The sequence below is a fragment of the Arvicola amphibius genome, chromosome 18 (assembly GCF_903992535.2).
Source record: "Arvicola amphibius chromosome 18, mArvAmp1.2, whole genome shotgun sequence".
In the NCBI taxonomy this organism is placed as follows: domain Eukaryota; kingdom Metazoa; phylum Chordata; class Mammalia; order Rodentia; family Cricetidae; genus Arvicola; species Arvicola amphibius.
In genome coordinates this window covers 29,096,101-29,114,131 of record NC_052064.1, presented here as the reverse complement: position 1 = coordinate 29,114,131, position 18,031 = coordinate 29,096,101, and the positions used below count along the sequence as shown (strand labels likewise).

The following is an 18,031-nucleotide window of genomic DNA, read 5'->3' as shown; positions in this document are numbered from 1 at the left end:
CCTTTCCCATTTTTGGTGTTAAACAGACTCAGAAGTGCTAAAACTTGGCAGAAGTTAGAAATCAGTAAAGGAAAGACAGGGCTGGGAAACAGACATGTTTATCTGCATCTAAAAAGATTGTTTTTATTTATGCTCTCTCTGTCCAATAACAAAGTCTCTTTCATTCACTTTAAATTGGGAATCAAATTGCTGAAAGTTTAAATTAAGGAAATGTAGTGATATTTTGCTTGTGCTTTAGCAAATAGCAGGATTCGGTAGAAAGGTCTCTCTAGTGGCTGGCTATGCAGCTTCTCTGATCTCTCAGCTTTCACCCCCTAATATCTGACTTCAGGTTTTTATTATTAAGAACAATTAGGATTCGGGCTACAAGGAAATGTAAGTTAACAGGAATCACTGCGTGTCTCTGGCATTTTGATTGCGGTAACCGTTGGGATTGAAATCACAAATGGATAGCCTTGACTTCACTTCTGAGTTGCTCGTGGTTCTCACACGGACATAGGTGGGAAGGAGTGGTTGGCACCTGATTACGGCCTTGTTCTCCTTGCAGCCCCAAGCATCCAGCAGCCCCAGGTGGACAAAGGCATGCAAGACTCGTGATAGAGGAGTGTCCTCTACCTTACGAGACAGAGACGAACAACACAGCGAAGGAACTCGTGGAGAAGGTACTGGGTGCACCTCCCTCATGGCGACACTAAGCCACAGTTTCCCGTCTTACCTGACAACCATACGGACCCCAGGCGTGGTGGCACAGCCTGTAATCCTGGCACTGGGCGAGGGGAGGACCACGGGTATGAGGTCATCCTCAGCTCCATGCCGAGTTCAAAACCAGCCTGAACTACAGAGTGAGTGTCCCGCAGCCTGAGCTACAGTACAGGACCCGAAAGATTAGGGGGAACTGGCGATGGCTTATTCTACAGAATTCAAAACATAAAACGTGTGAGCCAAATTGTGTATCAATTAAAACTCCACTCGTCAGGATCTCTGGAGGAAGAACAAAAGGATGAGTGGACGAAAGGAGCTTGCCAGGTTGGTTTACGCAGCACAGCCTACGTAGGACAGCAATAGCTACCTTCATACTGAGGCTGGAGACCCAGCGGCTGCTCCTTCCACAAGACCAAACGCCTTAGCTATCCCATTCAGGTGCCTAGGGCCTGGAAGATTCCAGAGAGCCACTGGTCTTGGGAGACTGAGGAGTTGGGTTAGAATGTCAGTCAAAAGCAGCAGCCGCCAGTTGCCGCCAGCATAAATGGACTTGGCAGCCCGTGAAGGCAGGCAAGCCAACTGCAAAAGCTGGGTGTCTTCGTTTCCTTCCATCAGGGATGCCACCAGAAGTGCCACCCACATTTAGGGTGGGTCTGCCACTGCAGTCAAACTGGGCTTGCCTGTTAATTGATTCCAGATCCAACCAAGCAGACAACCAAGATTAGCCATCACAAAAACATAAACAAAGGCCAATAAGACAACAGAACAGAGCTAGCAGAAGTAAGTTCAACTGCACAGAAGAAGTTTAACAACAGTCCCAGCACTCTGGAGACAGAGGCAGGCAGATCGCTGTGAGGTCGAGGCCAGCCTGGTCTACAGAGTGAGTTCCAGGACAGCCAGAGCTACACAGAGAAACCCTGCCTTGAAAAAACAAAGAAGGAGACATTTAATAACAAACACGGCAACACAAAAAGCAAGAATAGCTGTGACTTAGTCAGTACTTAGGGAAGTAGGCAATTGTTCCACAGAAAATAGATTCCAGAAGTCTCAGATGAGACAAAGGGGTGGGTTTTTTTAAGATGGAAAAAAAGTCTTGAAAGAAAACAAAAAATAAACATATTCAATTGTGAATGGGGAGTTCGCATGAAATCAAATTACTTTTTTTTAAGAAAAATAACTTGAAAAGAAATCAAGGGAAAATTTGCAATTACTGCATCCTTTGGAAGCTGCATAAATAAAAAGTTGAACACTAAATGTAGATTGACTAAACCAAAAAAATCATATATATATATATGTTTATATATATCCATAAATATTCTAAATTGATAGTTTTTTGGTGAAAGTTGTTTCAATCTCATTTGTCTACTCCTAAATTCTTACCTTCTGCTTGTTTTTGGTTTTGTTTCGGGGGAATGTGTGTTTTGTTTTTGAAATGGACTTTCACTATGTAGACTTGGCAGTCCTGGAACTCTGTCCCCAAAACTGGCCTCGAACTCACAGAGATCAACCTAGCTCTAGCTCCTGAGTCATGGGATTAAATTGATCAGCACCACACCCAGCTAGCCTTTATTTAATTTAAATATAGAGTCAAGAACCCAAGCCAAGGCACTTCCTTTCAGGTAAAAATTGTGAGGTCAGGCCAGGCGGCGTTGGCACACGCCTTTAATCCCAGCACTCGGGAGGCAGAGGCAGGCGGATCTCTGTGAGTTCGAGGCCAGCCTGGTCTACAAGAGCTAGTTCCAGGACAGGCTCCAAAGCTACAGAGAAACCCTGTCTCGAAAAACCAAAAAAAAAAAAAAAAAAAAAAAATGTGAGGTCAGCCAGGCGGTGGTGGTGCACGCCTTTAGTCCCAGCACTCGGGAGGCAGCGGCAGGCAGATCTCTGTGAGTTCAAGACCAGCCCAGTCTATAAGAGCAAGTTCCAGAACAGGCACCAAAATTACAGAGAAACCTTGTCTCAAAAAACAAACAAATTGTGAGACCGGAGTGGGGCGTGCTGACCACAGTTAACAATCCTCTGAGCCAGGCACAGCGGTTTCTACCTGTAATCCCGGCATGTAGGAGGCTAAGGCAGGCAGACCGAGCTCCAGATCAGGCTGGACTACAGCGGAAAGAGAAAAGGAAATGATGCCACGTGTTTCTGTCGCCGATTTCAAGTCCTAAGTAACCGCTTGCGAAGAATAGTCCGCGGGGCGGTGTCGCTACTCAGAACGGCTAACAACGCTGCTCACTGAGGTCCAAAGCCACCGTTCAGCGGCGCGGGTGGCAAAGTCCGGGAGACAGGGCTCTCTACAAGAGCACACACTGTTTACCGCCGCCATTCTGGGTATCCCTTTTCTAGGATGAAATCTGCTCCAGACAGTTTCTTTTGCAAACAAAAACATCCCTACTAATTGGGTCCTAATAGATGACCACGCAGCGCTTATTCTGAGCCGGACTCCCTGGGCACATTAAAGACCTACTTCAACAGGAAAGTGCCCTGTCGGCTGTTAGAGCCACAGGATTCTCCTGTAAGGGAAAGGCTTCAGGAAGCACACAGGCCGAATATCCCAGCACTGCCCTGGGCGTGAGCAAGTGCAATCGGCGAATGCCAAGTATTTCTGAACAGACACTTTGTGTGAAGACTTGAGAGTTGAACGGCTTTCCACTCTATCAGTGCCGTCTCTATTTTTAGTTTGCGTCCTTGTATCTGGTACTGAGGATTGAACGCTGGGCCTCACCCACGCCTCCTGCATGAGGGCTTCTACTCTGAGCTCGATCCCCACCCCTGTCCGTTATATTTTTAATATTCAGTTTGCATTTTTCTCCCGTCAGGGTTTTAAAATACTGCATTTAAAATCGTCAGTCCTCTAAGGCTGGCAAGACAACCCAGCAGGAGGAGGTGTGGCTATCAAAGCTGACCACCTGAGTTCAATCCCTGGAACTCACGTGGTCGGAGAGAATTAGCTCCTACCAGTTGTTCCTCCCACTCCATGCTTATCATGCTATGACAAATGTATGCGCATGTACACACACGTAATTAAAAGTATTCAACCTCCAAGTTAAAATGGAAAAGACATCAATCTATGTCTTCCTAAACTTTTCCAGAAGAAGAAGAAAAAAGTATCATACAAGAAGTTTTCCTGAATGTCTCCACTCAAACCTAATACCCAGAAAGGACACGGAAAAGAAATTTACCCCTTTCTTCTGGCAGAGAGTGGGGCCCTGTCACACCTCCCTCCCCTCTCCCAGGACACCTGGGAGGTGGAAACTGTGTGGTTACTCTCAAGTCTTCACACAATGTTAGCGAGATCTCAGAGTGTAACTCTCAGGAAGAGGGACGAGGCTGCCCTGGCCACAGTCGGGGGTTCTGGCTCCTCGAACTCCACCCTCCCAGCCAGCTCGAGGTGACCCCTTGGTTCCCCTTGCTCTTCTCCGGGTCTTCCTGCGTTTGAAAATCCCACTTCACTCCATCAGTGCTGCCATCCCAGGGAATACATAAAATGTTTAGTTTTTAGATGTATTTAAAACAGTGGCCATGAAAAACCAGCACTAAGAGCCAGGCATGGTGGTGCACACCTTTAGACACAGAACTTGGGGGGCAGAGACGTGGTGGATCTCTCTGAGTCTGGGGCCAGTCTGGTCTACAGAGAGAGAGTTCAAGGACACTCAGGGATACAGAGAAACTTGGTCGCAGAAAAAAAAAAATTTCTGAAGAAGGCATTTGTGCTTCTGCATTTCTTTAATGGATGTTTACAGTGCACCTATCAAAAAATGCGATGCAAAGGCAGATAAGACACAGTATTTTCCCCGGGAAGTATTGCCAGCTGAACTCAGGAAAAGAACAGTCACAACAGAGAAAAGCCGAAGAAAACCCTTAGATCTCGGGCGCTGTGTGCTCGGAGGAAATAAGAGTCTCAGAAGCGGTCAGATGGAAATAGTACCAGACATGAAAACCACAGCTGCTGAGACCCCGAACTCTTTCTCTGACTTCATACCATCTGTCTCAGAGTCTGTGTCCTCACGGACAGGTTCAAATCGGATTCTGTGTCCTTCGCCAGGCCAGAGGCGGACGTCGAACACCAGCAGCTTAGAAAGCTCCCTGTCAGCTGCGTATGACCTGGGCTCACATTTTCAGGTGCACGTGCGTAAGAGCTGGCCTCTAAACATCGGTCTTAATCAACACCAAACCGTGCGGTGTGCTTTTTGTTTTTAATAGTGAGGCTGTATTTGCTTCAGTTACTTTGGGGAGTGTTCCGGAACAGTCTTTACTTCTGCTCCAACTGGAAAGGTTTTCGTTAACCATGCCCAAAAATCCTGCTATAAAATTACTAGCTCTTGCCAAATACGGTGGAATCTCAGAGAAGAATAGTCCCATCTCTATAATTTCTAAAGCATTCGTTCTGGTAACGAGTCATGCTGACACTGAGACATGACCTTGGGGGTGGTGGATGCTAGCAGTTCCCAGCTGACTTAGAAGTGTGGCTTTGTTACTGGTCAGTTCGATTCCATCTTCCAGTGGCCTCCTGAGTCACACGGGGTTTACCTTGGTCCTGCTATCTCTTTGAACCTCAGATTAATGCTGCCGCCAAGAGAGGAAAGAAGTTTGTTGGATTTGTATCACAGTACGACTCGCCGTCCCCACACTGCAACGGAACCAGCCATGATGGAGACGCAGAATCAGGGCTACCCGGGAGACACAGTTCCCATGACAACTGCAGAAGCTGGCATGAAGGAGACTCCAGCGGCCGACAGTTGTCTGAAAGCGGAGTAGAGGAGGAACCGCAGTGTGAAAGTGGACAGGGGACAGAAGGAAACAGCAGTCCCGGCTGCTCTAGACCAGAGCTGGGAGGAGGTAACAGCACGGATGGAAAGACTATGTACTCTATGTTCCCCAAACTGTACTGTTATTTTAGAGAAATATAAACAATGTTAATTTCTGCAGGTTACAAGGAGAGTGAACTGATCTAATCTTTTGGGGTTGCTTTTAAATAATTATAGCCAGGAATAAGGCAGGGTGAGGTTTCAGCTGTTAGTTCTCCTCCTGACCCTGCAAGCCACCCACACAATTCAGGCATCCAGCCCCCTCTTCCAAAGCAGGCAGCTCACCCGTGCTGCAAGAAATGGCTTGACAGCCAGGCAGTGGCGGCATATGCCTCTAATCCCAGGACTCAGGAGGCAGAGGCAAGCAGATCTCTGTGAGTTCAAGACCAGCCTGGGCTACAGGACAAATTCCAAAACAGCCAAAGCTATACAGAGAAACCAAAAAAAAAAAAAAAAAAAAGGCTTGACTGAGAAAGTAGCTTGGTTGCAGCTGTTGGGTAAACTGAGGATCTTAGCGCAGGCTTTTCCCATCCCACGAGTGCTTCACCGTTGGAATCCATGGCCCGCGCTGGCCATCCCTAGAATGTGGCAATGGGGCATCGTGATGTGCGAGCTGTAACAATAGTTCCCACAGCCAGAAATAGCCGTAGACAAGTTTGTCCTTCTCTGCCAAACCCCAAGTTTTCCCAAGAAACTGAGAGCATTTTCCTCTTTTATTTTTGACCGGGTAAAGTTTCCTGACATCTTTGCAGGAATTTTTTTTTTTTTTGTAAGCAACATCAAAGAAAATTAAAGACTCCATAAACCGTGAAGAAAACACGGCCCCTGGAGACAAATGCCTCCATTTCTTTCTATAAAGGGGACAATTGCTGAGCCTCCCTCACGGGGTTGGAGAAGGAAAACAGCCCAGTGCCTGGCACAAAAGAAGCTCTAGCAAGTTGGCAGCTGCCACAAACCTCGGCTCAGCGCTGGCCCTGGAGGGCGCAGTGGAGTCCTGGCCTTCGGGTTCAGAACCCACGCGTGGTGGGGAATCCATGCGAGCACAACCTTCTAGAGAAAGAACCAGGAGATTAAAAAACGGAACGGTATATTGTTGTGGTTGTGTTGATTTTTGTTTTTGTTGTTGCCGCTGGGTTGTTTTGTTTTCTCCTTTGAGCTCAGGACCAAACTCAGGACTTGCTAGGCAAGTTCGCTCCACTGAGCTAAATCCTCAACTCCTATTAAAGCATTTTTTAAACAGTGAAGTATTTACGTGGCGTATAACTGTATTTAAAAACTAGGAGCTTTCATGAGAACAATGAATACCAAACTCATTCTAGCACTTATCTCTAGAGAATGGAATCAGAAACTAGACACTGCTCGGTACCCACCTCGTAGAGGCCTCCCCTGGGTCCACTGTCTTATTATATATTATTTATATTATATTATATCATATCATATTATATCATATCATATTATATATAATCCAAAGCTAGCGTGGCATGGCATCAGCATTTGATTCAACTGAGTCGGGGGTGGGGAGAGCATCAGGGTACCTTAGTCAGGATAGTACGTGTCCCACAAGACTCAGGCCTTGAGTTCGATGCCCGGCTCCCCCTTAAAAAGCAGACGTGAAGATGTGATGCCTGCAATTCCAGTGATCTACAAGTAGACAAAATGGCCAGGCCATGAGTTCTCGGTCCAGTTAGAGACCCTAACTCAAAACCCAAGATCGAGAAGGACTGAGAAAAACACCCAACACCAACATATGCACACACACACACACACACATCTATGCACTCAAACACAGGCATGTATACAGATATACACACAAATCTTCATAATTGAGTGGTGGGTACTTTTGTTATTTTCTATATTTACTTGTATGTTTGTCGTGTCTCACGAAGAACAAACTGTTTAAGAATTTTGATGCGTAAGATTATGACTGTGTCCCCCCCCCTCCCCGCTTCCTGACCGCCTGTCCTCAGACCACAAGCTCTACATGGTCTTCAACGCCTTTGACGAGGAGTCGGCCTGCTGGAGCTACCGGGAGGGCATCCTGTCCATGAAGGTGACCAGGAAAGGGGCCGTCATCAACACCCTCGACGCCAACTGGCTCGACTTGACGACATTCTATTATAAACAAGGCTTGTCTTTAGTTGACGCTTTTGTATCCTGGGAGACACCTAAAGGTGAGTTTTACCTTAGTAATAATCCATATGTAAATCATCTGGATGTGTGTCAAAACTGCTGAAAATGTTGTCTTTCAAGTACTATGGCCTATGAGGATGGTTATAATTGACTATAATTTTTTTGGTTTTTTGTTTGTTTGTTTGTTTGTTTGTTTTTCGAGACAGGGTTTCTCTGTAGCTTTGGAGTCTGTCCTGGAACTAGCTCTTGTAGACCAGGCTGGCCTCGAACTCACAGAGAACTCACAGAGATCCGACTGCCTCTGCCTCCTGAGTGCTGGGATTAAAGGCGTGCACCACCACTCCCTGGCCTCTAGTGGCTTAGCTCTGCACTCTGATCTTCAGGCAAGCTTTATTTGTTAAAACACAAATAGAATATCACCACGGTATTTCTGATTATTTCTATAACTTGTGCAGAAGAGAAATCTGAGTATGGATCCATTCTTTTGTCTTTCTCTAATCTTTTTAATCATTGAGTTACGCTGTAGTACATAATCGGTCTTGCCGACCACAAAAAAAAAAAAAAAAAAAAAAAAAAAAAAAAAAAAAAAAACAGACAAAAGACCGCACCAAAAATGAGTTCAAGAGACATTAGTGTTCAAAGAAGTCAGGAGACAGGGTAATTGGAGGGAACGCATCAGAAGGTGGGCGCTGGGATGACTACAGACCTTAAACTCAGCAAGGTTGGAGCCAAGAGTAAAGGAGAAATCAAACACAGTGCTGTGAAACCACTCTGTTCTTAAACCAGCTTTTTAAAGCCTGGCCTGACGGGACAGATGACTGGCAGACCATAGTACGTCCAGAAGCCACATTCCACCAGATCCTTTTAACTAGAGCCAAGCCCGAGGCGTGCCTCCAGCCCGGAATCTTGCAGAAATGACTGGCACACAGCAGGTGCCCAGCCAATACTCGGTGTTTTCTGGTCGCTGGACTTGTTCTGGTTTGGTCTTGTTTGGAGACAGCAAGGTTTCACAAGCAGAGGCAGGACTTTAGGCTACGACGGAGCAGGGTTTAGGGTCTACTCCTACTTACCAGCTCTGTGGTTTGGGGAACTCGGGCGGGCTGACAGAAGTTGCTTCCTTAAGGGGGCCTGAAACGAACCCTTGGCGGCTGTGAGCCACGGGTGGGAACAGGCAGGTCAGGTGTCCAGCACCGAGGCTAGGGCAGAGTCCTCTCTCCTGGCCGCAAACGTGCAGTCTGTTACGTTCGCACGTACGTACGTACGCACGCACGTTCACGTTCCGTACGTTCCGATCATCTATTCCGAGACTGGTTCGTGCTTCCCACTGTTTCTCTGCCACTCCTCCCTGCAGCGTCTGAGTTGGAGGCATTTCAGATTTTGGTTAGTGACAAACTGCCTAAGAAAAAGCGAAACTGTTCTTTTCAGTCTCTCTCAGACATTCCTGCCTTGGGACTAGCCTGATGAAAATGAAATGAGCTACTGCAGTTGCTTAGCCAGAGGCCGAGCGTGGCTTTAGTTCTTAGAGCCCCAGGGAGGTTCTCCCTTCCTCAGCGGCTCCGGAAAGTCTCTGCAGACACTGTCTGATGCAATCTTTGCTGAACTTCTTTATCCACCTCAGCCTTTGGGGTCTGGACACCCCTGGGTCACTAGGACTTTCCCAGAAGTGCCCAGGGACACTGCAGAGGGGAACTGACCAGTGTCTGTCACTGTGAGAAGCCAGTGGGAAGAAGCTGGACTGAATTGGGTTCTCTGTTCTGAGCGTTTGATGTCTGGCATCCCGAAGAGAAAAAAAATGCATATTTTGCTGTGTCTTGCTTTTGTCCTCAGCCCAAATATTGTCAGAAATCAGGTCACTACAGAGAACATAGAACTACAAGACCAGACACTGCCTGGAAACTTATTAGCTCAGGAATCACACTGGAGAAAATGCTTGGAAAGCTACCTAGCTTGGCAGAGCATGATGCTAGCTTTGTAAGATCTGTGGAATTCCTCTGCAGTGTCCCACACGCTCTCAGCCTTCTCTCTTTCGAACATTCCCCTGGGGGTGGACAGACACAAGCGCGAGCACACACACACACACACACACACACACAAGGAGGGTCACCCACAGAGTGTAGTCTCCCTCTCCGACCCCGTTTTGCCAGATCTTAAAGTTCCCTTTTGATTTCTTGTGGATTCTCTTCCTTTCAAGACACTTCAAGGAGAAGCGCAGGGCGATAAGGTAGAAAGGTGTATGTCTATCTCTGCTTCTCATCCGTGTATCCGCTTAGGTACAGGTTTGCAATAATGAGTAAGTGTGGGGAACAAGCAGTTAGGCTGTAATGGTACCAACACACACACACACACACAATTTCAAAAGTAAGAAAATATTCAGAGTGTACCTAATAGACTACAAGAGAACCAGGGAAGAATCTATAAGAAAGGGCGAGCTGGAACCAGCAAGATGGCCCAGGGGTAAAGGTGAAGCCAGGCCACCCGAGTTCAGCTATCCAGGACCCACGTGACTGAAGGAGAGGACTTACTCCTACAAGCTGCCCCTCTGATCTCCACACACATGTCATAGCATGCACACACCCGCACATACATACACACACATACAGGGAGGAAGAGAGACAGAATAGGGAAACCACCGTCAGACATTGGTATGTGTAGATGAAACTTTTCTAACAGGAGGTGGTGCACTGAATTTTGGCATTCCTGAAGCCTGGTTTCCAAAAGGCCCTGGAGGGGAAGGCCCATTGGTTGGGAAACTCTGGGTCATGCAGTGTTATTATCTGGGTCCTGCATTGTTAAAGGGCAATGCTGCAGTGTTATCTGGGTCCTGCAGTGTTATTATCTGGGTCCTGCAGTGTTATTATCTGGATCCTGCAGTGTTATTATCTGAGTCCTGCAGTGTTGTTATCTGGGTCCTGCAGTGTTATTATCTGGATCCTTCAGTGTTATCTGGATCCTGCAGTGTTATCTGGATCCTGCAGTGTTATCTGGGTCCTGCAGTGTTATTATCTGGATCCTGCAGTGTTATCTGGGTCCTGCAGTGTTATCTGGGTCCTGCAGTATTAGTATCTGGGTCCTGCAGTGTTATTATCTGGGTCCTGCAGTGTTATTATCTGAGTCCTGCAGTGTTGTTATCTGGGTCCTGCAGTGTTATTATCTGGATCCTTCAGTGTTATCTGGATCCTGCAATGTTATCTGGATCCTGCAGTGTTATCTGGGTCCTGCAGTGTTATTATCTGGGTCCTGCAGTGTTATTATCTGGGTCCTGCAGTGTTAGTATCTGGGTCCCGCAGTGTTAGTATCTGGGTCCTGCAGTGTTAGTATCTGGGTCCTGCAGTGTTAGTATCTGGGTCCTGCAGTGTTAGTATCTGGGTCCTGCAGTGTATCTGGGTCCTGCAGTGTTATTTTCTGGGTCCTGCAGTGTTATCTGGGTCCTGCAGTGTTATCTGGGTCCTGCAGTGTTAGTATCTGGGTCCTGCAGTGTTATTTTCTGGGTCCTGCAGTGTTATCTGGGTCCTGCAGTGTTATCTGGGTCCTGCAGTGTTAGTATCTGGGTCCTGCAGTGTTAAAGGGCAATGCTGCAGGCAGAACAATGACGAGAAAGTTGTCTGCAATGACTCCTAAGTCCCTTACCTGAATCCTTCCCCACAAAGCCTTCCCTGATGCTCGCCCTTGCTGCCACTTCTGTTGGGAGAATGCTTCAAACACTGAGAACTCCCCTTAGAGCTGAGACTCAGACATTGATGTCCCTAGTGTGAGCACTGAGAGAGCCAGCCTGGATCCTCAAGCAGGGACTTCAGTTTTAACTGAAGTCCATCAAAGAGTCAAATGCATTTGTCCCATGTGTGGCTAAGGGGATCGCACAGATTCAAGATCAGAGTGTTCACGGGATTCCAGACGGCTTCCCATGACCCTTACGAGGCAGGGTCACCCCAGCTCAGATGAGCATCCATCTGTTGCTCTGGGATGACTGTTTTGGACGCTACGGAGATAGAATTAGTCTACAGATTTTACACTAGTTTGTCCCGCTTGGGTTTTTTTTTGTTTGTTTGTTTTTTGGTTTTTGGTTTTTTTTTTTTTTTTTGTGACAGAGCCTCATTCTGTAGCCCAGATTGGCCCTGAACTCAGCAAAATCCTTCTACCTCACAAAGACTGAGCTTACAGGCATTAGCTCCCCACACAAGCCAGGCTGCCGTCCTGTAGTATCTGGCTTCCTTTGTACAACACAGTTTTTTTTTTTTTGAAATTCACTAACAATGTTGCATCGTAATGAGCTTCACTTTTATTTCTGTGTTGTTTCAAATGTACAGGTCTGCCATGCTTTCTTTGAAACCATCGGGTTTAGAAGTGACATGGCTCCATGGGTAAAGGTGTTGGCAGCCATCCTTAAGGGTTAGGATCCACAGAGGGGAAGGAGAGGGCTCTGGCTCCCCAAGCTGTCCTGTGAACTCCACAAACACCATGGGTTAGAAACACACACGCGCGCACACACACATGCACACACACACAGAAACCCACTCCAACTAATAAACTTTTCTTTAGGAACCATCTAAAAAACACACACACACACACACACACACACACACACATTCTCTGCTGCATTCTCCCCTAAATGCAAATAGTGTTTAAAGAAAAGCAAGACCAGCGTGTTGGCGCGGACACCTTTAAGCCCTGCACTTGGGGAGCAGGGGCAGGCGGAGCGCTGAGTTAAAGGTCATCGTGAGCGACAAGACAAGCATTAGGACAGCCAGGGATACACAGAGGCCCTGTCACAAAAACAGTTAAGGGTGGGGGAAGCAGAAAACAATTTGCTCTCAAGTTCCAGTCTCTTAATAAATATTAAAACTAAAAATGGCACTAAAATTAATTTCGTCTTTATCTGTAAGCTTCATCATATGAAAACCTTGCCTCTCCAGCCATTATTATTCAGGAAACTCTCATCAGGATTTTTTTTTCAAGACAGATCATTTTTAATGGAGACGGTAACAATAAAATAAAAGTGGCTGTGCTGGTATATTAGAAAATATGTTCCTTATTAAAATATAAACATAAGGTGTAGATTCTACATGGAGCACATTAAGCAATATATTCAGTTCGCCCAGGGTGGACGACTGAGTATGAGTTCATCAGGATGTAAGCTAACTGGAAAACAAAGATAAATTTCTCCATTATACTTAATTACCATATAACCGCAATGGGTACGTATCGTAACTGTAGCAAAGCAATTCTGCTTTCTGTGGCAAACAGGGAAACTTGATGTGATAAGTCCCACACAAAACTCACAGTGTTTACACAGCACGTGACCATGAGAAAAAATGTCTTCTATTGCAAAATAGGAGACAAAGAATTTCCATCAAATCCTTTAGTTTTAGGCCAGATGGCTATTGTCAACTGTGCAAGAAAAAAGTCAAAGAGGCCTCTGCTTCAAACTTCCTTCCAGGCAGGAATTCTTGGACAATGTCTTCTGTTAGAGTCTTCCTGTCTCTGTTATGCGGGACTTGGGGCTTTTTAATGCGCTGAGGTAAAGAATTGGTCCATGCTTATGATTGTGTGTGTGTGTGTATACACACGTGGTGCATGTGTGCACCTGCCCAGGCATGTGCATCTAGAGGCCAGAGGTCAACACCCCATTGTCTCTCTCTGTCACTCTCCACCCTGTTTGGGGGAGCAGGGTCTCTCACTGACCCTGGTGGTTGACATTTTGTCCAGGCCGCGCGCGGATCAGCAAGCCCTGGATCTGCCTGTCCCTGCCTCCCCAGGGCCAGCTTTTATGCGATGCTGGGGATCGCAGCAAGTGCTTTAACCACTGAGCCATCCTCCCAGCCCTCTGCTTATAATCCACACGCTGATTTTAATATCATACCTGTAATTTCAAGGATCAACATTCTCATGTTTCCATTGGTGGTTTAACGCAGATCAGAATCAAAGTTCTGCTTCAAGGTGAAGGTCATTTCCAGACGCTTCTACCACATTCATGCTCATATTATTTAATCTTGTCTCCTCTATGGTAGTTTCTTGTATATGTCTGATTTTATTTCAGTGAAATATAAAACCATCTTTACCTATAGGGGAAAAGGAAATCTTGAAACAGAAGGACTCAACCAAAATAAATTTTGTTTTAAGTGTGCTTTCTCAGTAAATTTTTTTTTAATTTATGTGTACGTATAAATGTCTCTGGGTGTGCATGTACCTGCTCTCAGGTCATTATATGTGCAAGTGCCCACGGAGTCCAGAGAGTCATGGGATTCCCTGATGCTGAAGCTTAGGCGATTGTAAGCTGCCCAGAGCGGTGCTGAGAACCGAGCTCTGGAAGACGCGGGCACACTTAACTGCTAAGCCATCTCTCCAGGACACTCTAATGTTGTAATCAGCATCTCAGGTAGCCCAGGCTGGCCTCAACCTTGTTATGTAGCTGAGGATGACCTTAAACTCCTGATCCTTCTACCTCTGCTCAAAAGTCCTGCGATTCAAGTGTGAGCCACCTCACCCCGCTTCTGTTACCATGTGATGCTGGGACTGAGCCCAGCCCGGGGCTGCTCACAGCAGGAAATAGCTTCCAACTGACAAGCTTTTCTTCAGCTCCTTACAGTAGTTACCCGAGGCTCTCGATGATGCTCAGAAACAGGCGTCATTTACTTATGGCTCTTCTGAACTGTGTCCTTTCCCTGACAGGGGACCCTTCGCCTAAATCTCTGGAAGGATTTTTTATTTATGAAGAAGAAGGTCCTGGAATTCCAGGTCCTAACAGGAAAGGAAATGACGCCATTGTGGTGGAGCAGTGGACAGTCATCGAGGTGAGCCGCAGTTTCTGAGACTTTTGTTTCCCTTTTCTGTATGATTCTGCCAATCATTGCTAGTACACTCAGAATCCTTAAACACAGATAGTCCAATGTTATCCAAAAAGCCTTACCCACATTTTCAAATGTTTCAGTACAACAGCAACAAAAAAAAAATTGTCTACCCCAAAATAAAAGTAGGTTACCCCAAATCTGAGTCTAGCCCTGAACAAACCCTGATACTGGAACTCGCACTACAACAAAGCCTTGAAGCTGTGTAGGCGTAAGTCACAAAAACAATCCCTCACCAGTTTAGAATTATGAATAATAAGAGGGGTTATTTATTTAAGGGAAACCCCAGTCCAGGCCCCGTCAGCATCACTGCCCACTTGAGACCCCGAATCCAGGCCTCGTCAGCATCACTGCCCCCTCCTGAGACCCCGAATTCAAGTCCCATCAGCGTCACTGCCGCTCCTGAGACCCCGAATCCAGGCCCGGTCAGCTTCACTGCCGCTCCTGAGACCCCGAATCCAGACCCCGTCAGCATCACTACCCCCTCCTGAGACCCCGAATTCAAGTCCCATCAGCGTCACTGCCCACTCCTGAGACCCCGAATCCAGGCCCGGTCACCGTCACTGCCCACTCTCATCTTATCCAGTCGCTAGACCGCTGTTGCTGAACCTGCTTTGTAAACTTCATGGGACGGGTGCCCCCCAAGGATCGCTTCAAACGCAGGTTCCCAGCGCCACACGTTAGAACTGAGAACCGTGGCTTTCCCAGTGAATGGCCACCGTCCAGCTGTGGGTCTAAGGCGGCAGATGTTGCGGTAGATGAAGCTCTGGGAGCTGCAGCCCCCATGACACTGCACCCACTGGACCGAGAGCCCACTGCACTCCCTCCCCCCATCACCCCTCTTCCTAGCTACCCTGTGGCCCGCTGTCTTTGCTATTGGAATGTCAGCTCTTACGCTTGTTCCCACAGGGCTCTGAAATCAAAACAGACTACGGCCCGCTGCTGCACACCCTGGCTGAATTCGGCTGGCTTCTGACCAGTGTGCTGCCTACACCCATTCTGAGACACGACAGGTAATGCCCGCGTCTCCTCACTTACACGCTTAATCCTAAAATCTGTTCATCTGGGAGATGGGTTAACCGATGCTTATTTGAAGCCTGTGGGAAACACTTCCGGTGTAACTTCGTGGAATTTGGAGGTTAGCACATCTGGTCCCTTCATCTGTGAAACAAAAGTAAAAACCCTTCACCCTGTGCAGAACTGTCCCCAGCCCAAGACAGGCCTTGGGTACCTGGCTGCCTTGCCCTTCCTCCTGCCCCAGTGTGTCGGGTTAGCTGTCCCCTGCACCCATGACACCTGCACTGAAGCCAGAATGCCAGCCACTTCCTTTTCTTTCCCCGGTCACTGACTTCCTTCCGGAAGAAAGTTTGAGTCACCGTGTCTTATCAGTTCTTTTTTTTTAAAGAGGCCCATGATTCTTATGTGTAAGATCCTTCAAGATCCTTCACGGTCTCCCGCTTCCCTCCCTGGCATCCTGAACATGACTGGTGCGCCCGGGCCGGGGACTACTATCTCAGGTGGCACAGTGCCCCCAGGGACTTGTTGCCGTGGCTTCATGTTCCAAGTGACCATAGAGGGTGACTAAGAACAGGTGTGAGAACCCCCATTTCCTGGTCTCACTAATCTCCTCTAGCCCCCCCACCCCGGGTCTTAACAGACTGTATAAAGCTGTGACTGGCATAGCTTTAGAAAAAAACCACTTTTTTCAAGTGGGCAGAGGTATCAAGAATATAAGAGGATAACCTAAGTTTAAAAGATCACAAGAGAGCTGGGCGGTGGTGGCTCACGCCTTTAATCCCAGCACTGGGGAGGCAGAGGCAGGCGGATCTCTGTGAGTTTGAGGCCAGACTGGGCTACAAGAGCTAGGAGAAACCCTGGCTCAAAAAACAAAAAAAAAAAAAAAAGAAAGAAAAAAAGAGAAAAGATCACAAGAGGCATAGTGAGAGATAAGCAAACAGTTCATCCACTTTTCTCCTCTAAGAGCTGAAGGAACTACTCTCACACTGAGGCCCACCCCCGAAAACATTCTTTTCCGACTTTATTCATCAGTCAGCAATGGCCCTGTGTAAACTGCCTGAAAAGCCCACGAAGACACAGCTCTACAGGCCCACCCAGCCTGACAGTCTGCAGCTTAGAGGATGGGACCCTCAAACGCGTGGACATCTGAGAAAGTCGGGGGTTTCTGAAAGACAAAGGAATTCCTCTGCCCTGAGCCCCCAGTCTGCACCCACTGGTCCAGACACATCTGAACAACCATTGTGTCTGCAGCCGGCAACTCAGTTTTTGTTTGGTTGATTTTTCTTTTCTTCCTTCCTTTCTTTCTTGTTTTGTTTGTTTTTGAGACAAGGTCTCCCTGTGCAGACTTGGCTGTCCTGGAACTCACTCTGTACACCAGGTTGGCCTTGAACTCACAGATAACCACCTGCCTCTGCCCACCCCCAACTGCTGGGATTAAATGTGTGCGCCACCACCACATCTGGCATCTTTGTCTCCTTTTGATGGTTCTCCAAGGCTGTCTGATAGACTTAGAACTATAGACCTTCCAGAATGTGTAAACCCTGAACCTCTCCTCTCCTCTTCCCTAAGGAAAAGTGTAATTATTCCTTCCCATTCATTGGGATATTCCAGCTGGTCCCCTTCTGAGCGTTTCCCACACTGACCTGAATGAATGGGCAGGACATCTGGCAGCCACAGACCATGGGCTCCTGTGGCATTTCCTGCATCCGGTCAGGATCGGTCTAGGAACAACAGGACCGGACTGAGCCTAAGGGTGGAACTAAAATAAATTATGGCCCCCCAAGAATACTTTGAAATGGAGGTAGGTCATGACCAGGAAGCCACACTGAGCCATTTTGTGCCAAAGTGCAAGTCAGTGCTATGGTAGTTCTATAGCATAGGGAGGAAGGGAGGCACCAAAACTCTACCATCATACAAATTTCTGCAGATCCTCTAGGCACTATGGAACCCTGGGAATGTGCCTCTTACTGCCCCCCAAGAGGGGGTATCTTTATATACAATTAGAACGGCAGGGGAGCTAATTGCTCGCTAAATATGCATTGTCATAGAATCCTTTCCGCAATCACTGTGAAGGATTTGGGGGCCTGGAGAGGCAGCTCAGTGGTTATGAGCAATGCTCCTCTTCCAGAGGACCCCGGTTTGATTCCCAGCTCCCACATCTGTGGCTCCAGTTTCAGGGAACCCAGCACCCTCTTCTGGCCTCCCCAGGCACTGCAAGCATGTGGTGCATTTCCGTACAGACAAAACACCCACATATGTAAAATAGAGTTTTAAACTTTGATTTGTGAAGAATTTTAAATCTAAATTATGGAACGTTACTAGAGAATAATTCCAGTTTTATGGGCTTTGAATGTGCCTAGCAACCCTTGGGATAGCTTCACAGTGATTCTAGACGTATTCAGTTTTTGAGACTATAATAGGAAAGAGGGTCTTCTTTGCTTTTATTCGGTTTTTATTATTTTATGTTTTATAAAAAGTTGACACTCTCCAATCATTTTTAAATGAAATTAAGATTAAAAAAAAAAAAAAGCCAACCTG

The 18,031-nt window shown here is 47.0% G+C and overlaps 1 protein-coding gene and 1 long non-coding RNA gene across 2 annotated transcripts in view; one reads left to right on the top strand and one right to left on the bottom strand.

Moving 5' to 3' along the window:
- The window catches only part of Rftn2 (raftlin family member 2), a 42,509-nt gene that overhangs the window by 12,907 nt on the left and 11,571 nt on the right, over nucleotides 1-18,031 (top strand). Inside the window, exons 3-7 of the mRNA XM_038315571.1 lie at nucleotides 548-662; nucleotides 5,256-5,535; nucleotides 7,472-7,675; nucleotides 14,301-14,422; nucleotides 15,386-15,489. Coding sequence (XP_038171499.1) covers nucleotides 548-662; nucleotides 5,256-5,535; nucleotides 7,472-7,675; nucleotides 14,301-14,422; nucleotides 15,386-15,489 — 825 coding nt within the window. The remainder of the gene's footprint in view (nucleotides 1-547; nucleotides 663-5,255; nucleotides 5,536-7,471; nucleotides 7,676-14,300; nucleotides 14,423-15,385; nucleotides 15,490-18,031) is intronic.
- LOC119804022 lies at nucleotides 4,404-8,856 on the bottom strand. The gene is made up of 4 exons (XR_005283781.1): nucleotides 8,705-8,856; nucleotides 7,040-7,145; nucleotides 6,461-6,554; nucleotides 4,404-5,439 (listed from the first exon to the last, which is right to left on the bottom strand). It is a non-coding gene; the product is annotated as an uncharacterized LOC119804022 (long non-coding RNA).